General features: G+C 57.7%; 1 protein-coding gene across 2 annotated transcripts in view; it reads right to left on the minus strand.

The window, feature by feature from the left end:
* Positions 1 to 288: 288 nt before the first annotated feature.
* Positions 289 to 13734, minus strand: part of DTX2 (deltex 2, E3 ubiquitin ligase) — a 34858-nt gene continuing 21412 nt past the window's right edge. For both annotated transcript variants that reach the window (XM_012640361.1, XM_012640360.1), the window contains exons 4-10: positions 13182 to 13282; positions 8693 to 8833; positions 5671 to 5744; positions 4138 to 4296; positions 3047 to 3208; positions 1720 to 1809; positions 289 to 937 (exon numbers count right to left, since the gene is read on the minus strand). In XM_012640361.1, the coding sequence (XP_012495815.1) occupies positions 710 to 937; positions 1720 to 1809; positions 3047 to 3208; positions 4138 to 4296; positions 5671 to 5744; positions 8693 to 8833; positions 13182 to 13282 (955 nt within the window). In that variant the 3' untranslated portion in view covers positions 289 to 709. The remainder of the gene's footprint in view (positions 938 to 1719; positions 1810 to 3046; positions 3209 to 4137; positions 4297 to 5670; positions 5745 to 8692; positions 8834 to 13181; positions 13283 to 13734) is intronic.

Consider the following 13734-nt stretch of genomic DNA (forward strand, 5'->3'; position numbering starts at 1 on the left):
GGCATTTGGAAAGCAGAACCCTGGGGACATGAATGCAAGGGGCTGCTCTGGGACCACAGGCCTGGCCCAGGCTGGTGACTGCACACTGCAGGAGAATCCGCGTAGGGGTGGGGAAGCAGCACAGGCCAGCCCGTGGGCTTCAGCCCTGCCGAGGCTTGTTTCTGCATTCATCACACGGGGGCGGGATGGAGGCTTCCTGCTCTGAGGCAGCCAGACGTGTGCTGGCCTCTGAACAGGGATCAGATCACACACACGCTCTGCACTAACAACACACCAGGGCCTTTTGGCTTTGGCTATATTTATTTATTGCAAACAAAATCTGAGGTATGAGAAGCTGATCCAGAACCCATGTCTGCCCAGGCTGGGGCAGTCTCCACTTGCCCCATGCCAGGCCCTGGGTCCTGTGGGCCCAAAGCAGCTCCCTGGAGGACAGAAGGGCCCTGTGCACTGAGGTAGCTGCATCTTAAGCCCCCATGAGTACAACTCCCCAGGGCCACCCGATTCCCACGCCGATACGTGCCCAATTCCCGTGCAGGTCTGTGCTGAGGGAAGGCAGGGGGCAGGCGAGAGAGGCCCTGGCTTCAGGTGGCGCACACCCCGCCCTGCACCCCAACAAACATTCCAGCCTCTCAGGACGGGCACCTTCCTGCCTGCCCACCCAGCAAGGGGGGTGGGCGGCCACCAGAGGCAGGTGTGGGAGGCTGGCAGGTCACTGTTGCTCCAAGCAGTCTTCAGTCACCCCCTGGGCGGCCAGCTCAGCCAACACGTTGTGCAGGTAGTTGGGGTCGGGGTAGCCGTGGCCTGTCACGTTGCGGTCCATCTCTGTCTTGTGGTGGATCTCGTTCCACACCACCGTGTCGGTCTCGCCCGTGGTGCTGGACGTCCCGACGGTGAAGATGAGGCGCCTCTTCCAGGCCACCTTCAGGAGCTCCAGGACCTGCCGGAGGACGGGGAGGAAGAGGAGGGGGTAAGGGGAGAGGAGGAGACAACAGGAGGAGGAAGAGGAAGAAGGGGGTGAGGGAGGGAGGGAGGAGGGAAGGCCCAGTGAGCAAGTGTGGGCTCCCTCCCGGTGGTCTCACCCAGCCCTGCCCACCGGGCAGCCCAAAAGGATCCCACACGAGCCCGGCCCCGCCTCAGTGCCCAGCACCGCCATGTGCCTAGTTGCCAGGCCAACACCCTGAGTCCTTCTGCTTCCCAAATCCATGCTGGGTGAGCTCCCTGCCTCCCTGCCTGGCCACCTGGGGCCTTTCCTCTCTCCATCGCAGCCAGAGGAGCTTTCCGAACCTTGCGTCAGCAGCTCCACCCGCAAGGTTCCGAGGGTGCTCAGGTTCACCCTGCTCCTAGGGTGGGCCTGGGGGCTGGCCCTACCTTCACAAGCCCTCTCTGTGCAGCTTGTCCCTGACCTTCCTGTAGCTGCAAAGTCCCCATCCAGGTCTCAGTGTGGACACAACTCCTCAGGCCGTCCTGGGTCACCTAGTCCCCCCCGCCTTCAAATCTCTGACTTTGAAGAGCTCGTGACCCGGCCTAGCAGGTTGCTGGGAGCCCTGTGCCGTCCGGGCTTCTCTCCCTGTATCCACGACGGGTCCTCAGGAAGGAGCAGCAAACACCAGCCCTTGCGTCTTGTCCTCCCACTGCACAGGCAGGGTCGAGTGTGACTGCCTGGCCTCCCACTGGCAGTCAGGGACCTTCCCTGCCCTGAATGGGCGGAGGGGACTTTACCTTGCGGCCCTGGGCGTTGTCCGGAAGGTAGCACTGGCGGGGAAACCCTCTGGCGGTGAAAGGCTTTCCAGGGTTGGGGTGCTCGGGGCCCTGCAAGGGGAACAGGCACAAGGACGGAGTGATCTGAGGGCCCACCCAGCCAGCCGCAGAGGCTTGCAGGAAGGACACAGACACCCAGCCTCACCCCTCGGCCTTCTTGGCTGCAGTCCATTCCTGCGCTGAAGTGACCAAATAAGTTCCGCCCCTCAGAGACCTAAAGTGCATACAGCCCCGCAACCCACAACTGCCCTCCCTCGAACCTGCGCCACTCTGCCTGGCACGAGACACCTCCTGCTAACTTTCTCTTTCCCTGATGACACTGGGAACCCTTCAGAGGCAGGGCCAGACTCTCCTACTTTGGCGACCCTCCAGGCACAGGGTTCTCTGGCCTGAATGGAAGGACCTTCCTCGTGACCCCACACACACCACACGCCACACCCTCTGCTCTCATGTTGGGCTGCACAGCCCTGAGAACACTGAGAACAGGCTGGAGGGGCCCTGGGACAGAAGTGGCTCACTGGACAGGCGAGGCGCTGGGACAGCCCATGGCCCCTGCTCTCTGCTACTCAGGGACAGGTCTGTGTACAACTGGAAATTCTCCTTTGCCCTGAGGTGCTAGCCTGTCTGGAGTGTTTCTAAATTTCCCTGAGCCATGGAGAAGGGAAACCAGGGGAAAGGCACGTGGTTCAAGAGGACAGACGGACCCCATCTGGCACCTGGTGCCCGCTGCCACCCTGTCCTCCCCCCCGGCCCCAGGCATGGGACCCAGAGGGTCAGGGCTCTTACTTCAGTCTCCACCAGGACCCCTGGACCTGTGCTTCGGCTCCTGACACCCAGACCAGGCCCTGCCGCTGCCAACCTAGGCCTAGGTCTCAAAAACAAGGGTCCTGCCAGGCTCCTCAGCCCCTCCTGCCCATACTCTGCCACCCAGAGGGCTCCTCACCGCACACGCTTCCCGTGGGTCCCTAGCTGCCCAGTGTAAGTCCAGCTAAGATGTCTCCTCCTCCAGGAAGGCTCCCTGGCTCAGGCAAGGGTTGAGGCCACCTCTCTATTTCCACAGCCTAAGAGTCTGGCCCAACTCCCAGCACTACTACCCCCAGGTTCCTGGCCCTCCCCAGCTCCGGCCTGAAGGGGAACTGGGAGCCTGAGCATCGCACAATAGGCGTCCTCACCCCCGATCCAGGGCGCAGACCACTGAGAGAGGCGTGGGCTAGGAAAAGGAGTGCCCAGGAGTGACAGATTCAAGAAAGTTCCCAGGAGGCTCCTCTTAGTGTGGGGTCCCCCTTACCTGGATGCCGTGAGGAATGTTGTAAATGATAAGTATTGTCCCGCAGTCCTCATGGCCTGGGAGTGACATCTGGAACCTCATCACCTCCATCTTCCCCTGGGGCTGGGTCCCAGTTTTCTCTCCGTAGATGGTTTTGCAGGAAGGACACTGCAAGCTTCCATCCTGGGATAGGGCAGATGCGACAGACTGAGCCAGTGGCCCTGAGAGAACGCCTGGACAGTCACTTCCCTGTCTAGATAGGAAGAAGCCCGGAGGACCGGGCCAACCCTGTTACAGAGTTGCTGGCAGATCGCCTGGCTCTGAGGCAGCCTCCCCTCTCAGAACTGGATTCTAACAGCTTCCTTAGAAAGCTAAGTTTTGCACCAGAAACTAGTTATGCAATTTTCATAAGGGGGTTGAGACATCAGGAGACTGACATCAAGTAGGAAAGTAGGTTCATGAGCCAGTCTCCACAGTTGAATCATGTTAAAAATCAAACAGAAACTCCTGCACTTGACCTGCTGGTGCTGGCCTCTGGCTGGTACAGGATGGCCAGGGGTACTGGGGAGAGAGTCCAGGCAGGAAGGGCTGTCACATGACTTGGTTCTCTCATCCTCTCAAACTCTGTCCATTTTGGCTAAACTCCACTAGAGGAACAGCAGCTGGTGTTAGCTGCTGAGGGCTCGAATGGGACTCTCCCCGTGGAGGGTGGCATGGGGCCTCCTCTTCGTCAGTACCGTGTTGACGGCACAGGGATGTCATAAGGAAGGAGTGAGCACGTGTAAGTGGCTGAGAGCAAGATGGTGCCCTGCTCCTCAGGAGCCCAGGTGACCCCAGGCCTGGCTAGAGGGGTTGGGGGAACCAGCCCCACTGGCCTCCCTTCCTAAAGCATGGGGCAGGCCTAAGACAGCCAGCTGGGCCACCAAGGTCTCCACGCTGGCTCTACATGCCCACAATCATCTTTTGCTGGAGGAGTGATCCTGCAACTGTCCCCAGAGCCCGGCAGCTAGCCCTCAGGACCCTTACCCTGCTGCAGGGCCAGGACTGAGGAGGACACCTCAGGGCTGTGGGGCAGGCCACCCTGCTCCCCACCCCCAGGGCAGCATGGGCACCTTGTTGCCATTGCAGTACATGGCCAGTAGGCACAGCAGGTGGAAGGCATGGCTGCACTTGGTAAGGCGGCCCACAGCCGTGGGCCCGATGGCCTTGCTATCAGTCACGTCACTGTATCCAGATACCATGGACAGCTTCTCCATACAGATGATGCAGTCCTAGAGACAGAACAAACACAGGCGTGCTCGCCAATGTCGGCTGGGCTGAAGCAGGCCAGTCTTGTAGAAAAAGTCTTCATCTGCCAAGATGCTAGAGTTACGGTCAAAGTCAATTCAGTAGTCATTCGTTCCATAGGCTGGGAACACAGATGAGTCACCAGGACCTGTGCCCTTGAAGGGCTTACCAGAAGCACAGGCCTGAGACAGCAGCAGGAACAGCCAAAGGGGTAGGACGGAAGAGGGCAGGCTCCTCAGGGGAGAGTCCCCCGAGCCAGGCCTTACAAAAGAGGCAGAACTGCCAGGCGGACAAGCAGAGAATGGCCATTCCAGGAAGAGGGAGACAATGTTCTGAAACACATAATCAGCTCGTGGACACCTAAAGGGGGCAAGGCCTCAATGGGGGTGGGAGATGAGAAAAGGGCTGAGAGAGGATGGGATCCTGGAAGGTTCTGACCTCTATGCTCAGGAGCTGGGGCCTTATTTTGGGAGTCAAGGGACCCTGCTGGGGAGCACTGTGCAGGGAGCACGTCCACAAGCTGGGCTGCGTGTTGGCTATGCAGATGGCAGCTTGGAGGGAAACCCGGGCCAAACGGCCCAGTTATGCCAGATGGGCACAAGGACAAAGAGACAGATCTGAGTGCTGGGAAGGAGGAATACGGTGAGGGCTTGAGGAAGGGTGGCACATGCCATGAGGACTTTCAGGCTTCTGTCCAAACCTATGCTAACCAGATTCTTCTCACATACTCAGTTTTCAGGAAAAAGATGCAAGCGAACGATAGGGTCCTTGGTTCTGCACGGGCACGCCTGACCTTTAACCCATCCCTCCAGTATCTCCAGGACTCTCTGTTCAAATGGGGAAAAGTGGTGCTGTAGCCCCCAAAAACATGGCTCAGCAGAGGGGTTTGGGTTCTAAAGCTGTGGCAATTTGGCGGGGCCTGTTAATCACAGGAACCACGCCCAGCTCTCCCAATAGCCAGAGAGGCAGGGCTGCCACCTGGACAAGGCCACCTCACTTCTATACCACCGTGAGCCCGGGGGTAGAGTGGACATACCCCACCCTTGTCTCCAGGACTCCCGGGCCCAGGATGGCCCTCAGGCTACACAGAGGCCTGGGCCAGGACGGGAGAGCTTGGCGCACGACCACAGCTCCTTAGTGGCAAAGCTCAGACCAGAACGATGTGGGCTTAGGAGCCACAGCCACCACCTGCAGCAGGAGGCTGGAAGACTCAGCCAAAGGGCCTGGAGCATGGCCCTGGCACCTAGGGATGCCCGGGAAGTGCCCTTGAAGCAGAGAATGGGCTGATGTCCTTTCCATCTGGAGGCAACCCTTTTTCCAAACAAAAATGAAAGCAGCCTGGCTCCCAGGACACGTACCTCATCCGGGGGTGTTTTTAGCTCTTCAGTGTAGTTTTTTATCACCTGCTCTGGCTCTGGCTTTGGAGAGCCTCCTAGAAGAGAGAAGAACATAAGCAGTGTCCCAAAGAGTACGAACTGCAGAGGATGCCAGAGAGGAAGGAAGACAAGGGAGAGTCCAAGCTGCCAGGAGGAAACGTTAGAAGGGCCGAGACGGGGAAGGTTAGCGTGCAAGACAGGAGAGCCTCAGCGCCAGGCACAGAACACTCCAGAGCTCTGCCAGACAAAGCCCCATCCAGGCCCAACCGCGTGGGGGCCAGCCCAGCCCCAGGAGCCCTGGAGGAGGCAGAAGAGGGCAGACAGAGGCGCACGTCTCTTAGGAGCTGCATCCCAGCACACACTTGGTCACGAAGCCTGACCCAGGCTCTTCTCACGATGCCCAGGAGAGTCAGAGAGCAGTTTCAAGAACGAACTACTCCATAGGATGTTCTGGCCACATTATTTTATGCAACTTTCATTATTCTCAGCAAGAGAAGAAAGTTTTGAGTCCAGTGTGTACCGGGAACCTACTCCATGCGGGCACCTGCATGCACGCCAATTGCAGACACCGGCCACACTGACCCTATTGTGGTAAACAGCCTGTGTCTGACCGTGGGAGCCTCAGTCGCATGCCTACCGGTTCCTAAGCCGAGTGACTCTGGGGAGGAGCCGAGATGCAGTACTCCCTGGCTGCCCTACTCTGGTCTATGCACATATGCGCACAGCTAGCTAGGGGGGCAGGCGCTATGTCTCTATAAACACCAAACTCTGCACCAAATAGGTCCCACCTAAGGACAAGAAACTCCCGGGACTAGTGAAAGAGAACTGGCATGGCCTGGGGGTTTCTCCAGGAAGTAGGAGCAGCAGAATCAGAGAATTGGAGAATTGCAGCCAAGCCTGTAGGGGAGCAAAAGGAGGGACCAGGAAGAACAGGGCAGCCCTGAGAAAGCGACTGTGGCAGGGGCTCTAGTTCAGGTCACCATGGGCTGCTGGGCCCTGCCTCTGAGACCACAGGGGGCTCTGGTTTGACTCTGAGCTCACAGCCGTCAGCCTGGGGCTGCAGAGACTTGTATGGCTGAACTCCTTCTAGATCAGAGGCAGCCAGGTGGACAGCGACCCGGGGATGCGGCTGAGGGAAGCACATGAACGTTGAGTTTGAGTCTGGCTGCTGCTAGGACCAAATCACACCACCAAAAGTGAAAGCTTAATACCTAACACAGCTGTCACTGCTGTAATGGCATTAGCTGCTATCGTGTGAAAGGCAGCTGCAGACAAAGGAAGACCACACACAGCCCCACACCCCACCCACACCCATATACACCAACAGACTTCCAGGCCCCACACCCTGGGCACTATGGGGAGAAAGCCAGACCACAACACCGACCGCTGGCACAGGGTGGCCGTCCTGATGGCTGGGACATCTTACTCAGGTTGGGGGAGCCTCTTTTTTTTTTTTTTTTTTTTGAGACAGAGTCTTGCTTTGTTGCCCGGGCTAGAGTGAGTGCCATGGCGTCAGCCTAGCTCACAGCAACCTCAAATTCCTGGGCTCAAGCAATCCTTCTGCCTCAGCCCCTCTGAGTAGCTGGGACTACAGGCATGCGCCACCATGCCCGGCTAATTTTTTCTCTATATATATTTTTAGTTGTCTAGATCATTTCTTTCTATTTTTCAGTAGAGACAGGTTCTCGCTCTTGCTCAGGCTGGTCTCGAACTCCTGACCTTGAGCGATCCACCCGCCTCGGCCTCCCAGAGTGCTAGGATTACAGGCGTGAGCCACCGCGCCCGGCCTGAGGAGCCTCTTTTGAAAAGCCTGCTGGCTCTAGGCCCGTCTCCAGGTGAGCCTGGAACCGTTGCCCCGCCACGGCTGGCTCAGCATCCGTTTCCCCTGCTCACCCCAGCCCAGGCAGCCTTCCAGAACCAAGGAAGCTTTTCATTTAGCCACATTTCTCAAAGGGAGCTGGCCAGGTGAAGATCAAAAGGGACTCACACAAAAGGGACATCTGAGTCCAGGTAGGCCAAGAGCCTGTGTCTTTCCCAGGCAAACTCAAGTACCAGAGGAAGCTGCCAGCCTGGCTTGCCACAGATGCATCTCTACCTCCATGGCAGGGTAAGAGCAGAGTGAGCAGAGCCCTGGGCTGGGGTCAGGGGCTTCAAGGCCCACCCCTCCCTGAGCCTAGCTCCTTGCCCGTGGGGCAGGGGCTGGATCAGACAATGGACACAATTGGAACAGCCACTGTCACTACGCGCCAGGCGCTTCATTTGTCTATTTCCTATTCCTCACCAAGCAATCTGCTAAGTAGGAGGCACTGGCTCATGAATGGAGAGGACCTGCGTAAGATCACAAAGCTGGGGGCACTGGTGGAGCCATGGCCACCTCCCTGCACAGCACCATGCTGGACTCGCAGCAGTCCGTGCTTCTATAGCCCAGTGAGGGAGGCATAGCCACCACTAGCTTAAGAAAGGTCCAGAACTTACTACCACAGGCCCCTCCACACAAGTCTTGTTAAAACTCCTAACACCCGCAGTGGTTCTGAAATCCCTTCTTCCCTGGCCACACGACAGGCAGGGCAGCAGTCATTAGAGGACCCCTCTCAAATAGCTCACATGGGCACCCAGACAGGGCCGGAGGCCAGGGCAACAGGACTGGGCTGCTCTGTGGGGGTCTTTTGTGAGACACTGGCCCCACTGGAAGGGACAGTTGTCCCCATCCTGAGCCAGGCCCCACCCCTTGCCTATACTTTGGTGTTTACAAAGCCACAATGTCTGAAGAACAAGCCCCTCTCAACCCAGCTGTGCCAGGGAGAGAGGAAGAAGCTGAACTCCGGGTCTTGAGTGGAAAGTCAGATCCCAGGCACCATCTCTGCTGCTGAGCAAGGGCCACAGAGCCCATCCCCCCAGGGGACAGGAAGCGGAGAAAAAAGAGCCATCCATGTGGAGAGTCAGAGGCAGCAAGACTTGTAGGAGGCTTAGCAAAGGCCAGAGAGCATTTGTGAATAGGAACTACCTTTCATGGACATTTTCCTCAATCTCTTAACTGAGTTGTGACTTTTAGAGGCCAGACAGGAGGCGGGAGGGCTGGCGGGCTGGGGTGCGCGGCTAAGACACACAGGGAGTCCAATGGCTGACATCAGAATACTCGTCATGCCTACACGGGATGTGAGATCAGACATGCAGAGAGGGGGAGAAACATTAGAAGGAATCATTTGGCATACGACGTCAACAAACTCTGCTGAGGCCGGGAGGTAGCTCCGTGAATGGCCACTGGGACCCACGAAGCTCCCTGGGGTATCCGGCCTCTGGAGGCTCCCAGGGCCGGCCCAGGCTGGCAGGACGGAGCTCCAGGCCAGGAATCAGAAGGCCCAGGAAACGGCCTGGCTCATCTGCACCCATCCCCAGGTTGCACAGATGTCTGTATAAGCAACAGACCAGCCCCGGCCCACAGCGTGCAGGTGGTAGTGGTCATTTGTTTCAGGAGAGCAGAGAACAGAGGGCAGAACACCACTCCAGAAAGCTGCCTGTGAAGTTCAAAGTGGCATCCCCTGTGCCAGCTGCAGGGAAGGGAGCAGAAGGGGCAACGTGGAAGGGCGCAGCCAAGCTCCAGAAGCAAAGACGGGGTCACCTGCTGGCTTCAAGGGCTCAGCCTTCCCCAGGCCCCTAGAGCCCCCTGGCCTGATCATGCCCTCTTGGCTCCAGGTCACTCTGCCTCCAGTGGGGCACTGTCTGCTGCCCATGCCCCATTTGGCTTATCCAGGTGCCACGGCCTACAGTGACAGCACCGGGGTGGGAGAGCAGGACCACTGCCTCTTGAGATGGCTCCCATGCTGAGGCGCCCCCATGGTCCCTGGGAGGCTCTGCTATGGCAGCAAAGGCCCCAGGGTGTGGCTTCCTTCTCTGGTGCCCTCAAGCGAGGGTGGACCCACAGCAGGCAGCTGTGCCGACGTGGACAGCCTCTGCTTCCAGAGCTCACTACTGCCTGGTGCCCGCGGGGGCAGGCCTGGCTCCTCAGCCTGGTGCCCCACAGGCATCCTGGCTAGACCCCCCCCACACCTCCTCCACACTCTCTGATGACCCAACACTCCAGGGTCACAGCGTGTCCTCCTGCTGGACATCCCCAGAGGCAACTCAGAGGCATGGGAGGCAACCATGCCAGCCACTGGGCCTCCACTAGAAGAATAAAACCACTCGTATTCTGGCAAATGTGCCCAGAAGGGGACAGAAGCAGAGGCCAGCCACCAGCCTGGGCAGCACAGCCAAGTCACGCAGGGTGAGTGTGGTGGCCGCTCAGCACGGGTCACTGACGTGCATGTCAGAAGACTGAGGTTCCAGCCTAGATTCCGCGTCAGTTATCGTAATGCCACCAACATCCCAAGGTTGTTCCTGGGCTCAAATGCGGTTCTCATGGAAACTAAACGTCAGGTGGACAGAATGACAAGCAGGCACAGGTGGCAGAAAGATGGGAGAGAATAGGAACAGGTGTGGTTTTCTTCACAAGAACCTGGGGCCTTTGTACTGCCCATATCCTCTGACCAGAACACACCTTCCCCACCAGCTGCCCTCCAGATCTCTCCTCCAGTGTCACCTCGGTGGGCATGCCTTCCCTGAACACTCTCGGCAGTCGACTGCTCTATCCCAAGCATACAAGAACACCCTCTCCTAATAGCCACTTCCCTCCGCCTCGCCAGCCCCTCTGCCCTCTTCCTGCCCAAGTCACTCACACATCTGTTCTTGGTGTCTTCCCTGAGCATGAGCTCTGTGAGGCGAGGACTCTGCCAATGGCTGTCTCCAGCGCCCAGTGCCTGGTCTACTGAGGCCCATGGTCCATGTGTGCTGAGGAGCGAAGACATCCCCGAGGCCACCATCAGCAGCCCCCAAGAGGCCAGCATGAGAACCACTCCTGCCCTTCTCAACACAGGACCCACTCCCTGGAATTCGAGCCACAGACATATAAGTCCCAACCCAGAAGCCTGGAGGGAAAGCAGCCGCTCCGCTGAGGGTCACCTCCACAAACAAGCCTGAACACCACCCACACCCACAAAGCAGCATCAGATGGGCAGGACGGGTGGGGGCCTCCAAGGGTGCACCATCATCTTCCTCAATAGCAAGGGCTCAGGGACAACCCCAAACTCCTGACACCCCCAAATCACCTAAACAGCTGGGACAGCCATAGCTTTTTCTCCAGTCATGGGACAGGACTCCCACTGTCAGAGCCCCGAGAGGGAAGCCCCATTCAGACCCTCATCTCCCAATTTGCAAGCACCCCCTTTCTGACACCAAAGGCCAGTCTTTCATCTAGTGACCAGGGCTGAGATCCAAGCCCACCTTCCTTCCACTCTGGCTTCCCCAACCTGGGCTCAGGCAGCTGGCCTCGCCCTGTCTCAGGCAGGCTGCTAACCCCCCCACCCCAACCCCCACAGTGGTATAAATCCAGTGCCCAAATGCTCACCTCCCTGAGGTCACGGCCCCAGGTGACAGGACACTGTCCAGCTCTGGCTTCTCAGGAGCTGGCCAGGCTCCTCTCATTCCCTGGGGCCCCAGACTTCAGTCCCATCAATAGGTCCCAATCCCTGAGCCTCAAATTTCAGGGCGACAGCGGTCTGGCCACAGGCTCCAGTCTCCCTTATCTCCTAGCTGGGACCAAGTTCCTGAACTTTTGGGGGCTGTTTCTCCCTTAAGTAAAAGGAGGTTAAGACATCAGCCTAGCTCCAGGATTGCCCTGAGAGCCAGGGTGACAGGGGACGTGAAGGACAATGTGGGAGGCAGCCTGGAGAGGGTCCTCAGCCTCTGAGCAAAGGGAGCAGGTGCCACTCACTGCCCAGGGCACCCTAAGAGAGGAGCCATTTCACTTAAGAGAGGTCACTGCAACATCTGCATACAGCCTCAGAGGTTAGCCATGTCAGGGCCACAAAGGCTCAAGAAAGCCTCAGAGCCCAGAGCTGGAAGGGGCTGGGCCATAGGGAGCCCTGCCTGTTTACCGGCAACCTTTCTCCAACACTACCGCACACATACACACACGCAGTCTGACTATCCTGTGACTCCCAATGCCACGAGGTGACCTCAACTGGGCAGGAACTTTCCAGTCAGCACATCTTTGCTCACTCTGTTCTCTCGGCCCAGGCAGCTGAAACACGTTCAAGAAAGCCTGCTGGGCAGGGTCTCCCTCCCAGGCTTCCCACCCCCACCTCTCTGGCTGTTCCTTCCGTGTCCCTCAAGAGCTCCTCTTCCCAGCATGCTGCCGGTGGTCTCTGAAGGCTCACACACTCCCCCGGGGGGCCAAGGGCACCTATTCCCCCAAATGCTCCTCTGAGACACACACCCAAAGCCCCACTGCCCTGGGACAGCTACACCTGCCACATCACAGCCATCGCCCCCTTCCGATGCTCCCACCAGACTCAGAAGCACCCAACAGTGATGAGGAAGAGCCAGATCTAAGGCCAGGATGCCTGGGCTGTGTCCCAGCTCTGCCACGAGGTGGCTGCCAGAGAATTTTAACCTCAGCTTCCTCCAATTTAAAATGGGAACAAAAGCCCCCACCTCACAGTTATATAGGGATGAAACTAATCGACACACATGCAGAGTCCTGGGTGATTTCCAAGATGTGAGAGCACCGGGTCAAAGTCGCAGCAGGCCTCACCCTGCCCCTCGTCTTCTCTCACAACCAACCCAGCTGAAATGGCAGAAGGCTCTCTCCTCTGAATGTCTCAAGCCAAGCCCACGGCTCCATCCCACTGCCATGAACCTAGTCGGTCCACTGAAGTGTGAGGTCAGGCCCCGCATCGGCCTCCTTGCCTCCAGGGCTGTCCCCTCTAAGCCACCCTACACTATGACAGTGACTCACTTAAAACGCCAGCTCTGGCTATCGAAGTCCTCCACATCAACCTGTGACTGATGGAGGCACACTACACTGTTCTGTCCACCTTTTTATACACTCTGCATTTCCCGTAAGCTCAACCCAGTGGCTCCGCAGCCTCGGTGGCTCCCACTCCCCTCTCCAACCCCAACCCCAGCAGCAGTGTAAACCCAGTGGCTCCATAACACCTATAAAAGGACTTTTAAAAACAGTTCCAAGACCTAAGGGCAGCAAAAGATCTAGCTGGACCCAAAGATGCTTATTCAAGACAAAATGTCAACCACAGCCAAAAGAGTTCTAGGGAATTCCCCAGAGGGTCCCTTTATGGAAATGCTTCAAGCATTTAAGGACAGAAAAGTGACTCTTCAACTATAATTCAATTTGATGCAAAAATTTAAAAGGACATGAAAGAACCACACCCAGGCCCCCACAGTCATCAGGCCCGACTTCCCCAGAGCCAAAGGAAGGGGCACCCAGGCTCACTCTAAGGGGACACCATCACCTAAAAGAGGTACCGCTCCTCCCAAGGAGCACCTTCTGGTTTTCGGTGAGGTCAGAAGGTGACAAGGCCACCACCCCACAGTCTCCTTCCCACCAAGTCCCACAGGGCATAATCTGTTCTGGAACCCAAGAACAGGGCACCTACCTGCGAGCGCTTGCTGGACCCTGCTGGGCTTTGGCATCTGCACAGGCACAGTGGCAGGGATGCTCCCGGGGCTGCTGGAGGGACCGCTGGGGAGGGAGGCACTTGGGGGAAAAAAGAGAGCAAAGCTTAGCGGAAATGAGACAAGACCAAGAAACACCTCGGTGGCCCTGAGGCTCCTTCATGCTTTCACTTTCCACGGCTGCCTGTGTGAAGGAGGCCTTTTGTTTTGTTTTCCTGGGCAATTCAAAGAGACTCTGAATATAATCCTAAAATGAGAGCTCAAAATGTTTTTTTTAGTTCCCTAGCTTCAACAAAACAAGGGCTCCCATAGTACCTGTGCAGAGAAGAAATCTGGCAGAAACCACTTTGACGAACATTTTGTGGGATTTATCTCACTGGGTGCGGTGGCTCACGCCTGTAATCCTAGCCCTCTGGGAGGCTGAGGAGGGAGGATCGCTTGATGTCAAGAGTTCAAAACCAGCCGGGCGCGGTGGCTCACGCCTGTAATCCTAGCACTCTGGGAGGCCGAGGCGGGCGGATCGTTTGAGCTCAG

The sequence above is a fragment of the Propithecus coquereli genome, unplaced genomic scaffold, assembly GCF_000956105.1.
Source record: "Propithecus coquereli isolate 6110/MARCELLA unplaced genomic scaffold, Pcoq_1.0 Scaffold150, whole genome shotgun sequence".
In the NCBI taxonomy this organism is placed as follows: domain Eukaryota; kingdom Metazoa; phylum Chordata; class Mammalia; order Primates; family Indriidae; genus Propithecus; species Propithecus coquereli.